This window comes from Lolium rigidum, chromosome 3 (assembly GCF_022539505.1).
Source record: "Lolium rigidum isolate FL_2022 chromosome 3, APGP_CSIRO_Lrig_0.1, whole genome shotgun sequence".
In the NCBI taxonomy this organism is placed as follows: domain Eukaryota; kingdom Viridiplantae; phylum Streptophyta; class Magnoliopsida; order Poales; family Poaceae; genus Lolium; species Lolium rigidum.
In genome coordinates this window covers 355525111-355547681 of record NC_061510.1, presented here as the reverse complement: position 1 = coordinate 355547681, position 22571 = coordinate 355525111, and the positions used below count along the sequence as shown (strand labels likewise).

At 47.1% G+C, this 22571-nt stretch overlaps 2 protein-coding genes across 3 annotated transcripts; both read right to left on the bottom strand.

The window, feature by feature from the left end:
* Positions 1 to 6704: 6704 nt before the first annotated feature.
* On the bottom strand, positions 6705 to 10056 carry LOC124700345 (UDP-glucose 6-dehydrogenase 4-like). 2 transcript variants are annotated; one of them, XM_047232488.1, is made up of 2 exons: positions 9918 to 10056; positions 6705 to 8415 (listed from the first exon to the last, which is right to left on the bottom strand). In XM_047232488.1, exon 2 carries the CDS (start codon positions 8397 to 8399, stop codon positions 6957 to 6959), a length of 1443 nt encoding a protein of 480 aa, XP_047088444.1. In that variant the 5' UTR covers positions 8400 to 8415; positions 9918 to 10056; the 3' UTR covers positions 6705 to 6956. The 2 variants fall into 2 exon arrangements, with proteins under 2 accessions (XP_047088444.1, XP_047088445.1); XM_047232489.1 differs by lacking the exon at positions 9918 to 10056 and adding an exon at positions 9087 to 9115.
* Positions 10057 to 12565: 2509 nt separating this feature from the next.
* LOC124697253 (probable histidine kinase 4) lies at positions 12566 to 19410 on the bottom strand. The gene is made up of 11 exons (XM_047229872.1): positions 19060 to 19410; positions 18051 to 18284; positions 17780 to 17946; positions 16960 to 17178; positions 16690 to 16876; positions 16557 to 16608; positions 16201 to 16430; positions 15917 to 16015; positions 15054 to 15760; positions 14064 to 14558; positions 12566 to 13465 (listed from the first exon to the last, which is right to left on the bottom strand). Exons 1-11 carry the CDS (start codon positions 19408 to 19410, stop codon positions 13204 to 13206), a joined length of 3003 nt encoding a protein of 1000 aa, XP_047085828.1. The 3' UTR covers positions 12566 to 13203.
* Positions 19411 to 22571: the final 3161 nt, after the last annotated feature.

The following is a 22571-nucleotide window of genomic DNA, read 5'->3' as shown; positions in this document are numbered from 1 at the left end:
GTGTAAGCACTGCACTACCTCTCCCACGCAAAAATCCAAATCCTAGAAAAAAAAAACCCATGGCACACGACGCCAAGACAGGCCACGGGGGTCTCCATGGACAAGGACGCCGCCCCCGAGACTTGGCAGCTCCACGGCCGGCCATCACCTCCGGCCCCTCCCACCGGAGGCGAACTCGCCACCGCCGCACGCCTCTCCGAGCCCGTGTGGCGCAGGTGGGAGATCGACCTTCCACGCAACCCCCGCCGGAAACTGACAAGAACGATCGATCGACCGACGGGAACCATCGCCACCACGAAAAAGATACTCCACTCCTTCGCCTCGCGTTTCTCTGGACCTGAAACTGGAGGGCAGGAGAGGGAGACGTGGGATATTCTTCGACAGCAAGCTCGATCGGGGGCCAAGTTGCCGGCGCCACCAACAGTTCGAGAGGCGGACGTGCAGTCGCGTAGACACACTCAGAAAGAGGGAAGATGAAGGGCAAGAACGTTTCTGTGGACGTCGGGGACGCATGCCCCGTGTGCGTGTTTCCGCCGCTAGAGATCATGCCTTTCCTGATCATATTTTTATCTGAACCTGTGCTCCTTAATTAGTGTTATCAGGATGGAAAGTAAGCGTGTAACTCCTGGCCAGATTTCAAGTGTTTCTCTATTTCTTAGTTTGTTATGGGTGCTGCTTAGTTTCATCTGGATGAAAATTAAGTACAGTAAGATTAACTGAAATAAAGCATGTTTCAAAAAAAAAACTGAAATAAAGCATGTAGTTTCACTGAAGCCATTAGCTGTCAGATAAAAAAGATGATATAAGATCAGTGGCTTCTGTATTGAGTACTTTTGTAAGGACAGGAACTAGGGCGGGTAAAAGCCAGCCTGTGCCTTTTTTTCCCTTATTGAAAAATACAAAAGAAATACTAAAAGTAGCCCGAAGAAACTTTGACAAGCCAAAAGTTAGACCGACAGGAGAACTAAAAGAGGTGGACTGGGTGATAAGTTTTCCTTTAGGCCTTGTTTGGTACTAGAGTTTTCGTGGAGATTAGCGGGGATAATCCGCTCCAAACTTTAAATCCCCACTTATCCCCGATGCATGTTTGGTGCTAGAGTATGAGAGAGTTTAATCCCCACTCATCCCCACTCATCCCCATTTTTTTCCCAAATTTTAGTGTAATTTTTTCAATCCCCAATACTCTACCCCTACATAGTGGATTGGGGATGGGGTTTTGTGGGGATTGGGTGACAGCAGTGGTTCACCCAATACTCTAGAGTATTATCTCCACTAATCCCCACTGAAACACTAGTAACAAACAAGGCCTTAAGGGCCGTGCTGAGCGTCCTCAAATCATCCGATCCCCCGGGTGGGCAGCCGCACGATGCCATCGATCCAAACCGTCCAAACCACGTCCAGCCTGGGTCAACCATCCCCACGAGCCACGAAGAAAACAAAAAAACAATACTAAAACAACGCCCACTAGGGGATCGCGTCGTCCTCCCGAAACTCCAGCTGGTCGCCGCCCGCGCTGGCATCACCGTTGCTGATGGTGCATCCGTAGTGGTGCCGTAGAATCCTCGCCGGAGAGGCCTGAAAATGGCGCCGCCGGAGAACCCCGAAGTGTCGTCGTCGGGGAACCACTGTCGTGGTGTCGCCGGTGCAGCACCCTCCTCACCGCTGCTGCCGTCCCAATCCATGTACGACGGTCTCGCTCCTCCGCTGGCCACCGGCCGTCGCCGGAGAGACCCGACGTGCGGTACCGATGCGGCCGGATAGTAGCAGCCCCGATATGCCTTGGTAGCAAGGCCGGCCGGCCGGCGGCAGCAACTCGGCCATGCCATGGTAGCAACGGCGGCCACCATGGTAGCAACGCCGGTCTTCGATGTAGCAAGGGCGCTCGCCCTTTGTAGCACCGGCCACCGCCGGCGTAGCAAGGCCGTTCGCCGCCGGTAGCAAGGCCGGCCGGCGCTGGCAGCAAACCCTCGCCACCATGGTAGCACCGCGTCGCCGCGCAAGTAGCAGCCCCGCGGTTCCATCGCAGCGGCAACAGCCACGCTGCCCCTCTCTGCAGCTTCGTGGCCGCCGTGCGGCCTTTGTAGCAGCAGCGGTTGCCTCCTATGCCGTCCTCGTAGCACCGCCAAACAACGGCCTCGGGTCGCGAGCAATACTCGGCGGAGGCTGGAAGCATCGGCGGGTGCCGTTTGCAGCTTCGGCGTCTGCACTTTGTAGCAGCATATTTTGCCGCGGATGCGTCATGGCGGCCGTGCCGGTTGGCAGCAACGTCAACCCCGCTGCTGCAATGGAGGCTCATCGGCGTCGGGACCCTTGCAGCGTCCGTCGATACAAGCGCCGATTACAGCCTCCAGAGGAGAACAGAAGGGTCGCCGCCGCCCGCGCCGACCGAACAGAGGAAGCTCGCGCCGCCGGAGACATGCGAGAAGACGAGCGGCAGCGCGACGGGCGAGGCGGAGGAGTTAGAATAGGAAGTGTTGGTCGCGGCGGCGAAGTCGAGGCAGTAGACGGTGCCGTTGTCCGCCGCGACGCCGCGGACAGGTGGAGCCCCCGCGACGTAGAGCGTGGAAGCGGAGGCGGAAGCCGCGAGCAGCGGGAGGGAATGGACGGGCTCCAACCATTGGTGGAGGCGGACACGAATGTCTGAGTTCGGGCATGGATTTCGTCGCGGAAGAAAAATGGGGAACGGTGCGAAGACGATGGGAAGGAAAAGAGATAAGGGAGAGAGAAGCGGTGAGGTGGGCCCGTGGACGCGTGTCGCTCGCGCAAGGCGGAGGAACAATCGCACGTATCGTCCGGATGATCCAGAGCGTTTTCCTTTAATGCTGTGTTTGGTTGCAATGAATTGGGCTCTGAATTGAATTGGCAATGGAAAACCAAATCAACCAATTCAATGGAATACCACAAAGAGTGTTTGGATGCGCGTGGTATTCAGCTACAGAATTCAGATTTCAATGGAATACCAAATCCTGTTTGGATGTCACATGTGTGGAATTGAGAGTATTTTTGACTTTGAACAATATAACATATGTAATATGAATGAAAATAGCACAAATAGAAAGTGGACAATTATGCTTACAAATAGTAGAAAGTGGATACATTATGTCTTACAAATAGTAGAAAGTGGATACATTATGTCTCACAAATAGCACAAAGTGGATACATTATGTCTCACAAATAGGACAAAGTAGATACATTATGCCTCACAAATAGCACAAAGTGGATACAGTACGTCTCACAAATCATCAAGGCAAGGTCATGAGCCATGCCTTCCTCAGTTCCATGGGTAGTGCCATGAGTGATTCGAAGGTGCGCTCGTTGGCGGTGACCTTCCCATAAGCTATCAACAGCTCATTACCCACCAAATCTGGTATTTTCTTCAGTTCAACCAAGATTTCAGATGAAGGAGTAACCTTTGGTGCTGGTGGTGGTGGTGGTGGTGGTAGTGGGGCGGTTGAGTTCAAAGCCTCCTCAAACGGTCATTCTCAGCTCTCCCACCATGCTCATGATAGCATCAGCAGTGCGTTGCTTCTTCTTCTTAGGCAGCTCAGGAGTTTCTTCATCATCCTCAACCACCACCTGAGGAACGGATGAGGATCCAACTTGAGCACACTCACCTCCTGTCCTTGCACCTGCACCCGTGGCATGGTCTTTTGAATATATAGTAGAGATAGCTTGCCAATTCTTCACTTCTTTGTACCTATATGGAGCTGCATCCTTGTTTGCCTACATAATATGCACATATATTCGAGATGATGTTCAAGTTCAAAAGAATGCATAGTCAAGTTGCAAAAAATTAGTATGTTACATACCTCCACATATCTAGCCCACACTTCATCACTTGTCAACACTCACCATGTTATTATCCCAATCCCATCCAAAGCCACTCTGGGAAAGCATCTTGTTGATGACTTCATAATGCTTGTCAAATGTTTTAATTCTTGTTACTATCTTGTCTTTGTTGATGACAATATTAGATGTCTCCTTCACATGCTTTATGCAAGCATTGTACACATGTGGCTTCCAACCATTTTGTGCATGGTCACCTCTGTTGTGATGGTCAACAAGAACGGACAATAATGCGAGTGTCCATCTCATTAGTCCACACAAGGTAAGTCCTACTAGCCTTCTTATTTTTTGGTTCAGCCATGCTTCTACAAGTGACATATATAATGCAAGTAAGGAGAAATAGCAAGTTGTAGATACTTAAAACATATATATATTCAGCCAAAGGTTCCATGTAGGAAATATCACACAAATGGCAAAAGCATCATCATCTAGCTAGCAAAAAAAGGACACCATAAGCTAGATTTCTACTCGAACACTACTCCATTGCTAGTTCGTCATGTGTCACAAGGTACTCAGCAAACATCTCATCAGCTAAATCCTGCCTAAACATGGTCCATGTCTCGCTTAGTTGCACACTTCTAATTAGTGCGACATCATCTGCAGGTTCAGGGACCGTAGCTGCTAGTTCAACGTCAATCTCCTGCAGCAATAGATCATCCCTCACATGTTGTCTATCCCTTGCATAGTTGTGTAACACACAACAAGCATTAATAATTCGAATCTGCAAATATTTATGTCATAGTTAGCAATTGTTCTTCAACAACCCAAACCATCTACAAACCATACCGACATGTATTACCTGGTCTTCTATGGAAAAGAAAGAACAAGAACGTAGGATGGCCCATTTTTTCTTCAATAGCCCAAAACATCTCTCCACTACATTTCTAGCACGAGAATGCCTCAAGTTGTACAACTCCTTTTCAGTTTGGGGCCCTAGTATACTAGCAGCCCACTCTTTCAAGTGGTACCTAGTGGACCGAAATGGAGATAGGAATCCAGGTCCATTTGTATAACCCGCATCAACTAGGTAGTACTTCCCTATATGCATCAAATAAGTAAGTTAGTTATGAATTAAACATGAGAAAAAGAAAGCCAAGAGCAAAGAGAGGTACCCTCAGGTACAACAAATGCATCTTGGCGGTCAATTCTCATTGCATCTTTCAACACTTTTGAGTCCGATGCCGAGCCCTCCCAACCAGGTAGAACATAGAGAAACTTCATGTTCCAATCAACCACACCCAACATATTAGTGGTGATGTCTTGTTTTCTATTCCTATATCTCCCTTTGTCAGCCACCCTAACAAACACATCAATATGACACCCGTCTAGAGCACCAAGTGCATTGGGAAACCACTTCCATTTGTAATCATCGGGAGGGGTGGCAGTAGGCTCGGGAAGCTTGATGAACTCCCCAGTTAGAGATAAGATGGCAGTTAACACATTACCAAAGTGCCTACTGGTTGTCTCTAAAGACCGCTCATAGCCAATCATCCGCATTTTAGTTCCATGCCCAACTCCTTGTAAGAACATAGCAACATTTTCTTCTACCGTGACATAAGTTGTATCTTTGAGACCACCCTTCTCACGCAACATAGCACAAAGATTATGAAAATTTCTTTTGGTTAATCGCAACTCATCATAGCATCTTGTCTCCATCCCATTGTATGTTCTTGCCAATACATACTTTCTATATGCAACCCTCTTCTCAAAGTCATCGAAGGCACCTAGGTCCCTTGGTGACCTTTGAGTACTAGCATATGCTAATGCAACCATAGAGACCTCAAAATACATCTTTGTGAGCATTATTCTTTTTCTTTTTCTTCGTTTGTTCTCTTCACAAATGTAATGAACCAATTCTTGGTGAGACATGATGATTCTACAATGCACAAACAAAGATTGAAATTTGAATATGCATAGCCCGAATTCATATTAACATGGAAGCATTAACATTATGAACAACAAGTATGCATAGCCCAAGTTCATATCTCATATTTTACATAGCCCAAGTTCATATCTCATAACACAAAACATGAATTTCGAACCTTGGTCGCAACACGAATTGGTCTCAGCACTTGTTCTCCTCAACTTCTGCAAAAATCGAAATAAATTTGTTGTCAGTACATACTCGGTACAAACATGAATTGGAGGCTGCCGCTCGTCCACACAGGGCAGGCCGCAGCGCGTCCGCGCGAGGGGAGGCCCTAGCTCGTCCACACAGGGGACGACCTCGCTCGTCCACACAGGGCAGACCGCCGCGCCTCCGCGCCAGGGGACGCCCTCGCTCATCCGCGCGACGGGAGGTCGGCGCGCGTCCGCGAAGTCTGCGTGAGGGGAGGCCGGCCCGCGTCCGCGCGAGGGGAGTTCGCCGCTCGTCCGCGAGAGGGGAGGCCGCCGCGCCTCCGCCGCACGTCGCTCACCACTCCCCGCCGGCGGCCGACGACGGGACCTACCTAGGGTTCTGGTCGCGCGGGGGCAGTGAGCAGCCACGGGGAAGGGGACCAGGGGGAGAGAGATGGGAGGGGCGGAGGAGGGCGGCCGGAGTGGGGAGGGAGGGAGAGAGGGGCGGCGATGTACCTGCCGGCCGGCGAATCGAAGGTGCGCGGAGGAGGGCGAACGGAGGAGCGACGTGCGGCCTCGTACTTTTTCGGGAGAGACCGAGCCCCTCGCTCGATTCAGAGCGAATACGGAGGTGGGGAGCTCTGAATTGGGGCACGGCATAAGTTGCCTCACGCGGGCCTGCGTTTAGAATTGGACAGCAATTCCACAAACCAATAACTAGCATATCCAAACAGCAGAATTGGGCCCTCAATTCTAGATTCCCCAATTCAGAGCCCAATTCATTGCAACCAAACACAGCATAAGAGAAGGGAGAATCAAATTGCTATAAAACTCATTGGATACAGAAACATTCTTACAGTCCTCAAACAGCACAAAGACTGAGGAACATATATGATCTACAGACGAAAACGGAAACATGAAAAACTCCACAAAAGATACCAACAGAACCCTGTTTTATGCATGACAGAAAATGTAGCCTCGTCTCCTGCAAAAGCAAACTAGAAAGAATGGTCCACCAGTTCTCGTCCCACGACGACGTGAACTCTGGAGAACTAAGCGACGGCGGGCATGTCCTTGAGCCACGCGTCGAGTGGCTTGCCGATGGAGTAGACGATGAAGCCAATCTCTCTGAGCCTTGCAGCATCGACGACGTTGCGCCCATCGAAGACAAAGGCCGGCTTCTGCATGTTGTCGAAGATCTTCTGGTAGTCCAGCTTCTTGAACTCTTCCCACTCGGTGAGGATGCAGACGGCATGGGCATCCTTGGTGGCTTCATAGGCATCCCAGACCACGCTCACCTGCTTGAGCGCCGCGGGGCTGGTCGGCTGCAGGTGCATCGGGTGGTCCCAGTCGAACTTGTTCATGGCCAGGTCCCGCTGGATCTGCTCTCCGGTGACCTGGGGGTCATAGATGCTGACCTGGGCCTTGTCGCCCAACAGGCCATTGCACACATCGATGGCTGGGGCCTCCCTGGTGTCGCCAGTGTCCTTCTTGAAGGCGAAACCGAGAACGGCCACCTTCTTGCCAGAGACGGTGTTGAACATGGAGGACACGACACGGTTGACGAACCGGCTCTTCTGGTAGTCATTGATCTTGATGACCTGCTTCCAGTAGTTGGCCACCTCGGGGAGGCCGTTGCACTCGCAGATGTACACCAGGTTCAAGATGTCCTTCTGGAAACAGGACCCACCAAACCCAACGCTGGCGTTCAGGAACTTGGGGCCGATCCTGGAGTCCTTGCCGATGGCGTAGGACACCTCTGACACATCGGCGCCGGTGGCCTCGCAGAGCGCCGACATGGCGTTCACGGAGGAGATCCTCTGGGCCAAGAAGGCGTTGGCGGCGAGCTTGGAGAGCTCAGCAGACCACAGGTTGGTGGTGATGATGTTCTCCTCAGGAACCCAGTGGGCGTACACTGCCTTGAGTGCCTGAATGGCCTTCTGGCCCCCAGGGGTCTCCCGGCCACCAATAAGCACTCTGTCAGGCTTGAACAGGTCATCGATCGCCGTGCCCTCTGCAAGGAACTCCGGGTTGGAGAGGATCTGGTAGTTGATGCCCTTGCTGTTGTGGGTCAAGATCTTCTCAATGGCCTCTGCGGTCTTGACAGGGACAGTGGATTTCTCAACGACGATCTTGTCAGACTTGGAGACATCAGCGATCATACGGGCAGCACTTTCCCAGTAGGTGAGGTCAGCAGCCTTGCCAGCTCCAAGACCACGGGTCTTGGTGGGGGTGTTCACCGAGACGAAGATGATGTCAGCCTCGGCAACGTGCTTCTCGACGTCGGTGCTGAAGAAGAGGTTCTTGCCCCTGCACGCCTTGACAACCTCGTCGAGGCCAGGCTCATAGATCGGGAGTGTGTCACTGTTCCAAGCATCAATGCGAGGCTTGGAGATGTCAACAACAACCACCTCAATTGCTGGGCACTTGATGGCAATGACAGCCATGGTTGGGCCACCGACATAGCCAGCTCCAATGCAGCAGATCTTCACCATCTTGTCTGCTTATAACCTGCGACAGCAAATAATGGTTTTCAGAGGATTGGAAAACAGGAGAGTGAAAACTTTTACTTTGATCAGACATGGTTAAGCCCATTTGTGAGTCAATAGAAGTGATCAAGATTCAGATCTCGAAAAAGCAATATGTGACAAACAATAATTAAAATGAAAGACACGCACAGACCCAGATTCTAAGAAAGCTACCCATATTAATCCTGTAAAAAACCATGAACAGTTCTGAATACTCAGATATAGGCAACTTCACAGCATCAGCTAACTTAAAATGAAAAATGAAAATGAACCTTTGCACATCAGACTACAAGTAAGATAAATGACAGACTACATGCAAAGAGAATGACAGACTGAAATTACATCATGACGATCATCTGATCCACCGGCCATGGCAGCAATCGATAAAAAGAAAGTGATGCTAATCTGAAGGGGGGGGAAGTTAACTAAATCCATGGCATCAAGGCATACTGAAAAAGTTACTAGTCAATCTAGGCACTACACCAGACAGAGACAATGAATCTCAAGTGAACTCTCAGATCTGAGGACAATCTTCAGTTCAGACAACTTGAGAAAGATCAACTACAGAATGAAACCGCACTCCTCACATGATCATGTACCAGACTACAGGCTTAATCAAAAGGTAATGCATTGGATCAGGGAGACGACCCTCACCAGATCTCAAGAACTCGAGGGAGATCTTGGCAGGGACACAGCAAGAGACGGCCTCTTGTATTGTATTCAGAGAGAAGCTGCGTGCCTACAAGTTGTCTGCAGAGGGAAGGCTGCAACTCTCCTTATATACCCCTCTCCACACTACCCACCGTATTGGATCTACCCCGCCCCACTCTCCCCCCTTTGGAAAAACAAAACGTGTCAAGGTTGGTAAGAAATCATGACAGGTGAGCAGGTGTGAGTTGCATCTTACGGCAAAGTGCTCTCATGCCACCCATGAGGCCACCGGACTTCCATTAATCAATCAACCGAAAAAGGTTCCTGTGAGTCCATGACACACCACCACCCCCTTTACTTTAGCACCGTGGAGTCTAGATGCATAAACAAAAGGGTGATAGGCTGTTATGGCATGGCTCAACAGCATGTGGTCAGATACTCAGATCTGCAAGTTCCACCACCCTACTCTCTTATCTATCACGCATTCTCTAGCTTCCGTAATTCCGTTCAATGTGCATACAAATACAATACAACTAAGGTCAAGGCATAGGGAGTCGAAATGCATAATGTACTCCGCGGTGCAGAAGTTACAGAGTTACATTCAGATGCAAGAATGACAAGCTGTATTCAGTATCCATCTGCCCACCGGGAGCGGTGCAGACCTTCGAAGCCTAGACACGGCCAAATTCAGCAAAGTGGAGTAGTTGGCCCTGATGTTTGTCCCAGTCAGGGGCGGACCTTAACTTCAAGGAAATGCTCTGCCTGGATCTGATTGTTCCGGGCAGAATTGACGGCAAAATGTACAACGATCATAGTCAGGTAGGGTTTCCTTACCAGCAAAAGGATTCGCGTCCGGAGGATCGGAGGAGGAAGAATCCGGGATAACCAAGTTGCCCTGGTCGAAGTAGCGGGCGCGCACCGGTGGGAGGAGGAGGTGGAGCCGCCGAGCGAGAGAAGGTGAGGGGTTCGGCGGCAATGGGCGCCGGGAACTGGCGGCGGCGGATCTGGGAATGCAGTTTTTTCTTTGCTAGCGGCAGTAAGTTTTTGCTGTACGGAACGGATGCAAAATTATACTAACCCCCTCCGTTCTTCAGGAATACCAGGCTACTCTCTCATTATTTATAGATAATAAAATCAATTAATAAATATCATGCTTAATAATAATAAGTTTTTGTTTCAGGCTAATTAAAGATTTTTCATATGGTGGCTTATCTCTATGGTTCAATGCAATCTTCACATTAACAAGCACCATTGTATCTAATTAATTCTTCTCAGCGAAAGATAGTAGCTTTTTACTTGAATATTGTATAATTGGTAGTGACATTAAATTCCATAAAGGAGGGAGTACCACTACACATTAAACTTTGACTACTATAACTTAACATCAAAATATAACTTACAGGACACCACCAAAATATTGTTGAAACATTTTTCAAATATGAAATCTATGATATATTTTGATGACATATAAATTATACAGTATTTTATTGGTCAAAAAATTATTTAAATTCCTACCTTGAAATGTGTAGCGGTCTTATATTCAAAAAATGGACGAATTATTTCACTTTAAGGGCATTTTTGGTTCAGAGGATTTTCAAGTAATTCAATATAGTTCCAAATAATAGCTTTTTTCTACAGTGGATATTTGGTTCCCTCCCTAATCCAAATTAATTGACTTAACTTTACCTGGATATGGATGTATCTAGACGTGTTTGTTAACTAAAACATCTATATCTAAACAAAATTGAGTCAATTAATATAAATCGGAGGATGTATGCTCGTTTTGAAAACAATAATTTACAATTGAAGGATGCACAATTGTAGAGAATCATCCACATCATCTAGAAAAGGTATTAGACATAAGTTGCACAATGCATTATCCCTTAATATCATCCATAGCAACTAATGAAAATTAATTAAATTTTAATAGAAAAACATATGGTACAGTACATGGAGAAAATAGCCTCAACTAGTAGATTGGGGGAAGGCGGAATTGGTGGTACCAGGTCGACAAGTACGCGGGCACAAATGTGATCTTACATTAAGGTTGAAAAGTATGGTCAACTTAGCGAACCGAGGAACCCAGTCGATGATCAAAATTATGGACATTGCAACTTTTTTTTGAGGGTCCATGTTGACAAATTGTTGCAATATTCAAACATGCACACAAAATTATGGACACGTAACAAATCCGCATTTTGTGAGAGGAGACAAAAAAGCGACTAAAGTTTGTCACAACATAGGCAACATAAAAACACATAAGCATGAAACGTAGAAAACAACACATGCAGGATCATAGATACACATTTGCAAACATAACTGCAACCATCTAGAATCATTGCAGTAAATTGTTAATGTGCACGCAACAAACAACACACACATTTCGAAGTAGTATGCGCCCCGTAAAATATACGAATACACTACCACCCTGTCCAGTCGATTTTGTCGGCAACAAATACAGCTCACACAAGCTTTGCTGGAATTAGATCGACGGTTATCAAAGACATTCCACACAATCTACTCATCTTTCGGAGCCCCGTTGGTGTGAGCTCGATCTCTACCATGAGGTCGCCCATCCATGGCAGGAGCTCCCGCTGCCACCATGCGGACAAAGCATGGGAGGAGCAGACAAATGGGACGTGCTCGCGTGGAGAACATCCGTAGGTGGGTGAGGTGAATGTGCAATGACGATGAATCGTGCGTATGGGAAATGAAGGGGACAACTTAGGTAGGATCTGGCTTTAGATAGGATCTATGAGATCGATTTTTTTGAATACAAGAATTATGTTCAAATATTCTTTAAAAAAAAGTGACAGCACACATCCGCGTTATATATGCAACACCAAAAAATTTCTACTTCAAATTTGACTTACATTTAGAGATCAAAAAAGATAAGTTTGGGAGTGAATAGTGTGATATACTATTCACCCAAGATTGACACTATTCCCAGCAGAATTTGTCTTTTTTGTTTCTCTAAATGTAGATAGAGTTTTGACCTAATTTTTTTTGAAGTTGTAAATATAGACTATAGGTGTGTTGTAAACTTTTTTCCAGATTTTTTCGCATTTTGTAAGTATGATTTTTAAGAACCGATCCTATGATATCACCTAATGAGCTAATGAGCTGATTCTATACAAGTCTCCTCCGGGAAATGATTGCGGAGGAAGATGCACGAGGAGAATGCTGCAGAGCATCGACCGACAGATCGGTTGTTCAGTTCCATTGTTTCCCCAATAAAAACGTGTCCCTTGTCCCTAGAGCAGATTCTGCTTCCTTCCCTATAGTCTCTCTATCCATCTTTGTTTGGTGGGAGGAAGTTTCATCACCCAACCACCTAGATAGCATTGTATTCGATTTTTTTTTCTTTTCAAAACGGGGAAGCCCCAGCCTCACTGTATTCAGTGCTGAAGGACAATCAGGCTCATATTACAAATGGTAACTTTGGAGATAGAGATGAACGGATATACTATAAACATTGAGAGTTCGATTCAACAGTTCCATTCTGAGATACTTTTTCCATACTCGATTCACAATTCCTTACCAATACATATCCAGGTGGAAATGCAACCGAGACATTTACAGTTTTACATCAGCATAATCGACACATACTAGATGGTATCCAGTACGGCATAAAATAGCGAAAAAAAAATCAATCTCATCTTTTCCCAGCCTCACTACACCTACTAGCAGGCATGTCCCCGCACGGGCTCAACAGCGGGCTGGAGCAGAAAAACCATCGAAGCTGTACAACAAGCTATGCTCAAGAACGCATGCGTTAAACACGCTGCTCCAACAGCACCGAAGGCCCATGCAGCGCTCACTCTCTGACATATGTTTCTCCTAGATTACGAGATAAAACAGAGCCTGCCGATAGAATACATGTACACCTCGATCCCTCGACGCCCTGCCACGAACTTGATCGTCGCGCAGACCTCGGAGGGAGAAGCTACGGCCAACGGACAGCACCGGAATCGGAATGCATCCTCAGCTAGCGGATTGCACAAAACATAGCAGAGCAGCCCCCGTTCGGTCAGAGCTCCTGCCAATCAATGTACACCGGGTTGCCTAGCAGATTAGCACACAGCTTCAGCCGTGCGCATGTGGGATGTGTGGATTGTTGTCAGCTAGATGTGCTAGGTCCCAAGAATTTCTTCATGGCCTGGAAGAGCTGCTTCTCCTCAAAGGGTTTCGAGACATAGCCATCCATTCCATGCTTAGTGCATTCCTCGTGAGTGGCCTGGATAACATCGGCGGTCATTGCTAAGACCGGCAGATGCCATCTGGCCTTCCTTGCCATACTGTCTGCTTCTGAACTATCGGCATCGTCTGCCTGCTCGTGTGCCTTTGCTTCAATTGCCCGTATGTGCCGGGTTGCCTCAAACCTAGCATATAAAACACAGATACATTACTTTTAATTACATAACTACTTGTTGCTATTAATGAGAGCATATATGTGCGCAACAATTCACTGTAGATATTGACTCAAGTTAATCACCCATGATATTGACTGTACAGTGATGGCCATTGGTGCTGTACACAATTGTGGCTATTTATCAGGAACGAGCACACATTTCTGTGTACTAGCTTAGGTATTATAATCTCGCAGGATTTAAAAGCACTTGCATTAATTGCAGTTACTAGTGTTAGATAGATTACAAACCTATCATTGGGGATTTGACATTTCAAAAAATTATACATAGTCTTAACCATACATTAAACTGAAGTTTGGAATTTGGCCCTATTCTAATAAGCCTTTGGCATAAGAAAGATATGTACTACTACATGTTATAACTGCAAAAAAAGAATAAAACAGAAGCATATTTTCTTTAGGAAGAAACATAAAAGAGTAACTCAACAAAAAGAAAGTTGTGTAAAAGAGTTCCCTAAAAAAAGTTGTGTGAAAGAGTTTCTACAAGTGGCACTGACATACATAATGTGTTGCGTAACATGCAAACTAAAAAGCTGCTCATGTAAGCTTACCCATCCATCTCTGGCATCTGAATATCCATTAGACAAAGATCAAACTCATGCGGGACTTGCAGAAGCTCAAGAGCATCCTTGCCACTCTCCACGCATTTCACCTTTGCCCCATATTTCTTGAGTGTACCAGCAGCCACTCTAAGGTTTACCTTGTTGTCATCAACCACCAATATGTTCTTTTCAAGAAGCAACCCGTAAAGAGAATCTGAGCCATGATGTTTTTCTTTGTTTGCCTGAGTGATATTGATACCAAGTGCTTGGAATATACAAGCTGCAAGTGAGCTTGCTTTCAAAGGCTTTGTGATGACATAATCAACTGCATATTTTGCTTTCATTTTGTCTGATTCTTCCGAGGCAAGGAGGATAACTTGCGGGAATACAGATTCACATCCATTCTGTTTCATTTCCAGAAATCTAGTATGTAAGGGGATGTCCATCTTTAAGCCCCATGAGTCACTCTCAATTAATAACAAGGAGGGCTGTTTCCTATGCATGCTGCACAACAAATTAAAACCAAACCAAGTTATATTGGAGAAAACTGGACATAAAAACATGTCAAATATCATAGTTAACAATCAAACTGGTAGTTGCTCGAGAAGTCCAGAATCTTACAAAACATCAACTCACATTTTTTGCTGAAAGTAAAGACTGGCTACAAAAAATATCATTCCGATAATGCAAAAATAAAAGAACTCAAGAGTATTTGTGATAATACAACATGAAAGTAATTCCAACAATGCATTCTATCAAATAATCAGAAATACGATTGACCAAGCAGCACTGTTGTGAGGAGGTCAATATTATTGCCTAGAACCATTATTTCATAACCATTTTGCATCCAAATTATTTAGGAAGAACTTCTATTTAAGAAGTTAAATATTTATAAGTATGCAAGCATGCTTCATTTTTCTTTTCTCCAAAGATGGTAACTTATCACTTCATATTGTAATCTAGGGAGCAGTGATGAATTAAGCTGCAACAGTTAAGTACCTGTTTAGCAAAGTGCCATATCTCCCCGACAACACACCAAGTGCTAGTTCAACGGTAGCTACAGATTTACAGGCAATTCCCAACCTTTGCAAATGATACTTAGTTACTGTTGCTCTTACTGGTCTTTTATCAACCAACAGTGAAGATAGACCTTTAAAACTGGATGGCAGAGGGTGCAACAAAGCAGACTTACTGACACTAACAGCATTTTTCTCACACCGTTTGAGAACAGCGGTGAATGTGAATGTGCTCCCAACCTGGGGTCGACTGACAAAGTTTATCTGACCACGCATTAGTTCAACAAGACATTGGCTAATACTTAATCCAATGCCAGTCCCGCCATAGTTTCTAGATGTTGAACTATCAGCTTGCATGAAAGGTGCGAAGACCCGGCACTGGGCATGAAGCGGTATACCTATCCCTGTATCTTCCACACTTACTACAAGAGTCACGTTCTCAGAATCAGTTCCATATGGCATCTGATTTGTCTCATGAGAAAGCAAAAACTTGAAGTTTTCCCAGCTATTTCTGCTGTCAGCAGCCTCAAAACCACTTAGCGTGTTGTGAGATACACTTGAGGATATAGCAGTTGTCTCATCATTATGTCCATTGGTACCATTCACAACTGGTTCAACCTTTGCTTCGGTTGCAAGATTTGAGTGGTCCGCTAGGTGAACTTGCACAAAAATGTGTCCCCGTTCTGTGAACTGTGACAATGTAAACACATAGAGAACAAGAATACAGCGTAAGCTATGCTGGAATTGGAAGTGTATGAAGTATGTCATTGGTAAAACTAAGCTTTCCTATGAACAGAGCATATGCCAATATGGCAATCTTAGTGGTGCGCTTCAGTGCACACTTACCTTAATTGAGTTCCCCACTAAGTTTGTAATTATCTGTCGAAACCTTCCAGGATCACCCAAGAGGATTTCAGGAACTCTTTCAGAGACATATACAGCCAGCTACAAGTTGAAAATAAACTGAAATTAGGAGAGACCAATCAATGTATTAAGCAAGAGCATTCCTGAAATTCAAAGAATTTTATGAAAGAAAATAAACAAAGGGACATCAGAGGAAATAATGTATAGTATGATCACACTTCAACATGGCTAGTCATCTGTTCCCAATCAGTAACAGTTGAACTAACCTCAATCTTCTTCTCTCTTGACTTCGAAGAAAATAGTGAGACAACATCATCAAGGATGGACCGAAGGTGAAAAGGTACAGACTCGAGCTCTAATTTGTTAGCTTCAATTTTGGCCCTGTCAAGCACTTCGTTAATTAGGGATATTAATGCCTTTCCACAGACTTGAGCAGTTTGCGCAAAATCCCTCTGGGTTGTCTTTAGCTCTGTGTCTAATAGCATATCAAGCATCCCTACAAAAAAAACAAGAAAAGCATAATTCATGCCACTTCCCTCATATGAAAAGCATAACTCTTCTTTATCAATGGGTAGAATGCAAATTGTTTTTGCAGGAATGGAATACTTGAGAGAAGAATCACCTAGCACTCCGTTCATGGGTGTCCTGATTTCATGAGAAACAGTTGCAAGGAACTGACATTGATAAAGAAGAGTATGTTAGATCATAAAACTTGCAATATTCAAACAGCAAGTAACTTCCAACTAAAATTGGACCTGAGATTTAGCAACATCAGCGGCTTCCGCACGTTTTTTCAGCGCTTCCATTTTCCGGAAATCTTCTTTAACACTATCATAACGAGCCCATGCAGCATATATTATGTAGCCAATAAGCATAAATATAACAAAGAGACCAGATGGAGTAGTAATAGCGTTCCATGGAACATAAGGCTTGTTTCTGTATCTGCACATATTTATGGACAGTGTGGGATAAGAAATACAGTATAATACAAAAACTATTATGCTAAAATGAGTTATCAAAAGTACCTGCATATCATGTGGTGCTTTCTGAACGGATCACCGAAATCCAGCACGCATATGTGCGAGGGCGAGGGGGCACCAAGAGGAACTTCAGACCCATACATGACAAGAGGGTCTGAATGGTTTGTGACATCATAAACGTTTACCACCAACTCCTGATTGCCAGCTAGCTGCCTCAACAGATTTTCCACTAGTGACTCCACATCGAAAGCGCCTCCAAGGTATCTGTCAGATAACATTTAGATGATTTAGGATCAGTTTGTGGTTCCTGCTGTTGCTGAGCTGTGCTGAACCATAACATTCAGATTTAGGATCAGTTTGTGGTTGTTGCCGTTGCTGAGCTGCGCTGAACCGCGGAGTATACTTATTCAGAGGAATCATTGCTAGTTTCAGTAAGATTATTTTGTCACACCTCAAAAGAGGTGCTTCCAAGCTCCAACTGACTATGTGCATCCATAAATAGGAACGAATAAGTGCTTGTAAAAAGCCGGCACAATGGCTGCCAGAAAAAAATGGCAAGATATAGAAGAAGCCATTTCGATCAGTCTTGTACTTGAAATGGTACTGCGAATGGTAACCATGCCGTTTTCTGATGCAAAACAAAATGTAACGGCACTATTCTGGTTTTGGCAACAAATTAGTGCGGGAAGCCTTTCTTTGTGACCACAAGTGTAAAGAGCTCATTGCCAAGTGAGAGCACCGACTCTCGACTCAGTAATGTTAATGCGCTGTGGTAGCCATTGTGGTTTCCTTTACCAGTAGCACAGAATGATTGCTGGAACAGGCAGTGGATGTGGCGATGCCACATAAAATGGGAAAACCTTACCCTGCTGTGGCAGCAACGCGGTCCTCCTCCTTGGCATCGGGAGGAAGATCCACGAGGTAGACAGGAAACGTCAAGACGACACCGAGGTGGTTGGACATGAGCCTGAATGGTCTGGTGAGGACGGCCTTCCCGGTCTCCCTGGACCTCAAGATGTTCTCCCGGTCCTCCTGCATGCACCGACACAAACGCCAAACCTTGACTTCAGTAAGTTCAGTGGCAAAACAACACCAGAGAGAGCAAACCCGAAGAAAGACACCCCCGCTGCGCATACCTCGCCGGACATCATGTCGAGGCCCTCGATGTAGGAGATGGTCTCCTGCGAGTAGATGACCGGCGCGTACTCGTCCTGCTCCGGCGACGGCTCGTGCTTCATGGTCTTGATGATCCAGCCCTGCTGCCGCTCGAACGCCTCCCTGTCGGCGTGCTTGACCCGCTGCGCGTAGGCCACGCCGCTGAGCAGCGGGCGCTCGAAGGAGGTCCTGGCCGTGTAGTCCGCGAAGGTGTCCTGCTCCGTCCATCCATCAGAGAAGCGAGTCAGTGAAGAGACAGAGACAGAGCAAGTGGCAAACTGCAATCAGTCAACTGAAACCCGAAAACAGAGCTCATTTTAAGAAGCGAGGCTGTAGCAGAGTAGCATGTGCTTCCATGACTAATTGAAGCGGGAGGAGGGAGCAGAGTCAGAGCAAGTACTGTATTCCATGGTCAAGGTATAATCGTAATTGGACTCGAGAGAGAGGCGATTAATTAGGGGCGCAGAGGAAAGCAAGCATATAAGCAGCTGCAGCCGCAAGGCTGTAACCTGCAGCTGTAGCATATCCGCAGAGAATCGGAGCACGACGTGTGAAGCGACCAGAAGGACGCAGCAGCGCGGGGCAGACTAGCTGACTGACCGGCAATAACTCTCTGAAGAAGCTGCCGTACATACATACACACATGGAGGCGGAGGCGGAGGCGGAGGCGGAGGAGGAGGTTGGGGGCCGGGGGGAATCGCAGCACGAGACCGGGAATACGCAGAGTTGTACTGGTAGATGGTCATGGCAGTAGGATTATGGTGATTGATGGAAGAGGCGGGTGGGAAGGAGTTGAAAGACAGGCGATTAACTCCGGGCGCAGAGCAAGTTAATTCCGCAGGGAATCGGAGCACGGAAGCAGGAAAACGCAGCAGCTGAGCAGCAGCAGTGGAACTGACTGACTAGGGAAGCAATAACTCTCTGGAGAAGCTCGCCGTACATACATACACACATGGATTCGTCGTCGTCGGAGAAGCCGAGTACGCGTACCTGGTCTAGCGCCGGCGGCTGCTTCTCGTAGTTGAAGGTTGCGACGAGTATGGCTAGCGCGTGCACGTGGTTGACGGAGACGGCGAACTGGTCCTGCAGCATCCTGGCCCGCTCCTCGCACATGCAGACGAGGCCCTCCTCTGCCTTGCTGAGCGCCTTGTGGCGGAAGTCCCAGTGCAGGCCGAGCCAGAAGGCGGAGAGCGCCAGCACGTAGAGCGCCACCGCCGCCTTCACCCTCCACCCCGTCCGCTTCCCCGACTTCCCCGCCTCCTCCTCCTCCGCGGCCGACGGAGACGTGGTCGCCGGCGCCGCGGGAGGAGCGGCCGCGGGAGCCGGGTCCTCTGCCCCCATCCCGGCCCGCGCGCCCAATTCACATGCGCCTACCGACCCGAGAAGAGCGCGGGAGGGGGACAGGACAGCGGCGCACTGATAGAGAGAGAGAGAGAGAGGCGGAGGGGGAGGGTTGAGCGTCGGCTTTTTGGTCCGTCGTCCTGGCTGCTGCTCCGCTTTGGTCTGGGTCTGTGGGTGTGTGTCGCTTTTGGGCGAGCGAGGGGTAGGAGACGGGACGAGAGCAGCAGGCAGCAGCAGCCACGGGAAGGCGTCGTCGCTCGTCGGGTGGTGAAATCGAATTTTCTGGATTTCACGAGATACGCCCCGATTTAAAATAACCAGGCTTCCTTTCCCCATCCCGGACGAGGCGACGAGGGCAGGCAGCGACGACGACGAGCCACTGGGCAGGCAAAGCCGCAAAAGGCATACGGCCCCCCCTGCAGCTGCCCTGTTGCTTTCTTATCCCCAACCCCACCCCATCGTTTCGACGGACGGCACCCCGTCTCCGCCCGCCCGCCGCCACCCCACAGGGAACGGTCAGCGTTTCCTCATCGCCACGGACGGAACGGGAACGGGAACGGGGTGGGTGCGATTCCTTCCTCGCCGTCGCCGGGGATACGGCGATTCTGCCGGATTTCCCAAGTGGGGGTGGGGACGCGCTGCCGCCTGCCGGTGCGCGCTGCAGTAGTTGTTGAGCGGCGGGTGCGCGCCCGCGCGCGTCGCGGTCTCGCCTATTTCTTGTTTTTTTTTTCTTTTGTCGATTTCTTGTGTGGGCAGGGTGTGTGCGGTGGGCCCCGGCCCGGTGCAAATCTGGGGCGTGGGCCCCGCGCGCGGTCCAGAATCGGAGACGGACGGAGAGAGGTGACAAGGTGGTGGTCAATTGTCAACAGTGCCTCGGACATATCTCCTTCCGATCTGCTTTTACTTTTTCCGATCGCTCGCCCATCATTTCTTTTAGCAGTGGTGGTAGAAAAAACAAAGGGTATCGGCGGTTTACCTCAAGGAATTATTCCGTTATCGGAGTATACAAGAGATCGGATAAGGGGCGTGGTTCATGGCGCTTTCGGGACGAGATGCCATGCCGTCGCACGATCGCATGGCTGACCATTTTTCCAAGACTCTCTCTCCAACTAGTTTTGTGATTGCACAAAGGAAATTTAAATGCGCGGAAATTTCAGTCCTATGAGCCGACGAAAACGGATCGACCCATTTTCAGCACAAATCTAGGCTCGAAATGCCTCCGCGGGATAGCAGCCGCGTCCATCTCTTCTTCTTGCCCGTCTTGCCAGCTAAAGGCACACAAGCAACTTGACGGTCAAAATTGTGCCACTCCCTCATCACATAACACCACATCAACGACGCCCTACCCCGCCACTCACAACTATCAGCATCGCTTGGTTTCGCTGATCTTGCTGATGAGTACTTCCAAATGAACGAGACCGCACTCCTTGAGTTGACGTACAAGTTCCGCAAAGCCTTAATTGCGGTGTTTGGCGAGGTTTACCTGAGAGAGCCAACAACTCATGACCCTGCCCGGCTGTTGGAAGCATAGATTGCATTGGGAGTGGACAAACTGTCAGTTTGCTCAGTACGGACATACATATAGTGGGTGTGCATAAGGATGCATTGTCATTCTTAAGGTTGTTGTAACACAAGTTATATGGATATGATACTATTTTTGGCATGACAAGCTCGATCTCACAGAGACATCAACGCGCTCTAGCGCATAAGGTATTCTCTAGACTTGAAAAAGGCAATGCTCTAGTGGTTAACTATCAGATCAATGGACATGCATAATGCCTATTATATATCTAGCTAATTGCATCTACCCTGATTGGTTCGCACTTGCGAAGATAATTTGTGCTACTAGAGAAGCGAAGAAGAAGAGGTTTGCCAGACAACTAGCTTTGTAGGAAGGGTGTGGAACATGCGTTTTTTTTTGCTATAATCTCAGTGGGTTTTTGTTCGGCACCCAAACATGGAAAGTTGATACCATGTGCGAGGTGATGACTATTTGTGTGAGCATGCACAACATAATTGTTGAGAATGAGAGTAATGCGGGTCTTTTTGACTAAGGGTGGCAATTTCAGAGTTGCGTCATAACCTGGACCAACAACGTTTGAGGAGTTCCTCCAAGTGCATCATGAGATTCCGTGATCACTAGACTCAAGACTGACTTCAAACGGATTTAGTTAAGCATCAGTGGACATTAAAAGGAAACTACTAGTCTCATTTTATTTATTATCTTGCGTGAACTATGTTGTTTATTTGCCAAACACATTGATTGTGAACTATGTATTCATTTATATGCACACTATATAAATGAATTTGGTTGCAATATTATTATTTTTCACTCATACAGATCAACTAGGTGTGAATAAATCAAATTAGCCAGCGTGAACCACAATGCGCGAGGCCACAGAGCTGCCTCCAACCTAAAACGACAACATTAACCATACAATCAATTTTGTGTCCACGATCCAACCCAAATAAATCAAAACAAATATTTTTCACGTTGAAAATTGTTCGGGCGGCCGAAGATGCCACACGTAGCATGCGTGGTGGTCGCGGTAGGATCTCGTCAACAACATGTATGTATAGATCGCTGATATCGTGCTTTCCGCAAGATTGCGCAGGTAGCCGATTAATAAACTAACTAAACGATTAGCACCTTTCATTTTTTTTTTTGGCTCCAGGGCGTATGCGGTTCTAGCGTTCTAATCACAAGATTAAAAAAAGGTTAGTACCTCACCTTCGGGCTTCGGTTTAATAAGGTACACCTGACCTCATTTCTTCATATTTTTTCCAAACAAACATTTTTTTTACCTCATTTTATTAATTAAAATTGTTTTAATAACATTTTCCTGTCACTCACCAACACTAAGCCTAAAACAAAAGGCCAATCTCGTATCATAATACAACTAAGCGTTTTGCAGCTGTAGTGCATAATGACCCTAAGACAGACATGGCTATTTTAAAATTCTAGTGAACACAATTCATGACGATTTCGATATATACACTCCAATAACTTACTTCACCCATATTTGCAAGTCACTTTACTATTTTTGTGTTCCTTTTTTCTAATAATGAAAGACTATACATCACTGGAGAGTATGAGTCTGATACACTAGTGGAGAGTATGACGTCTGATACATACATCTGATCTATCGGTTGTTCTTCCT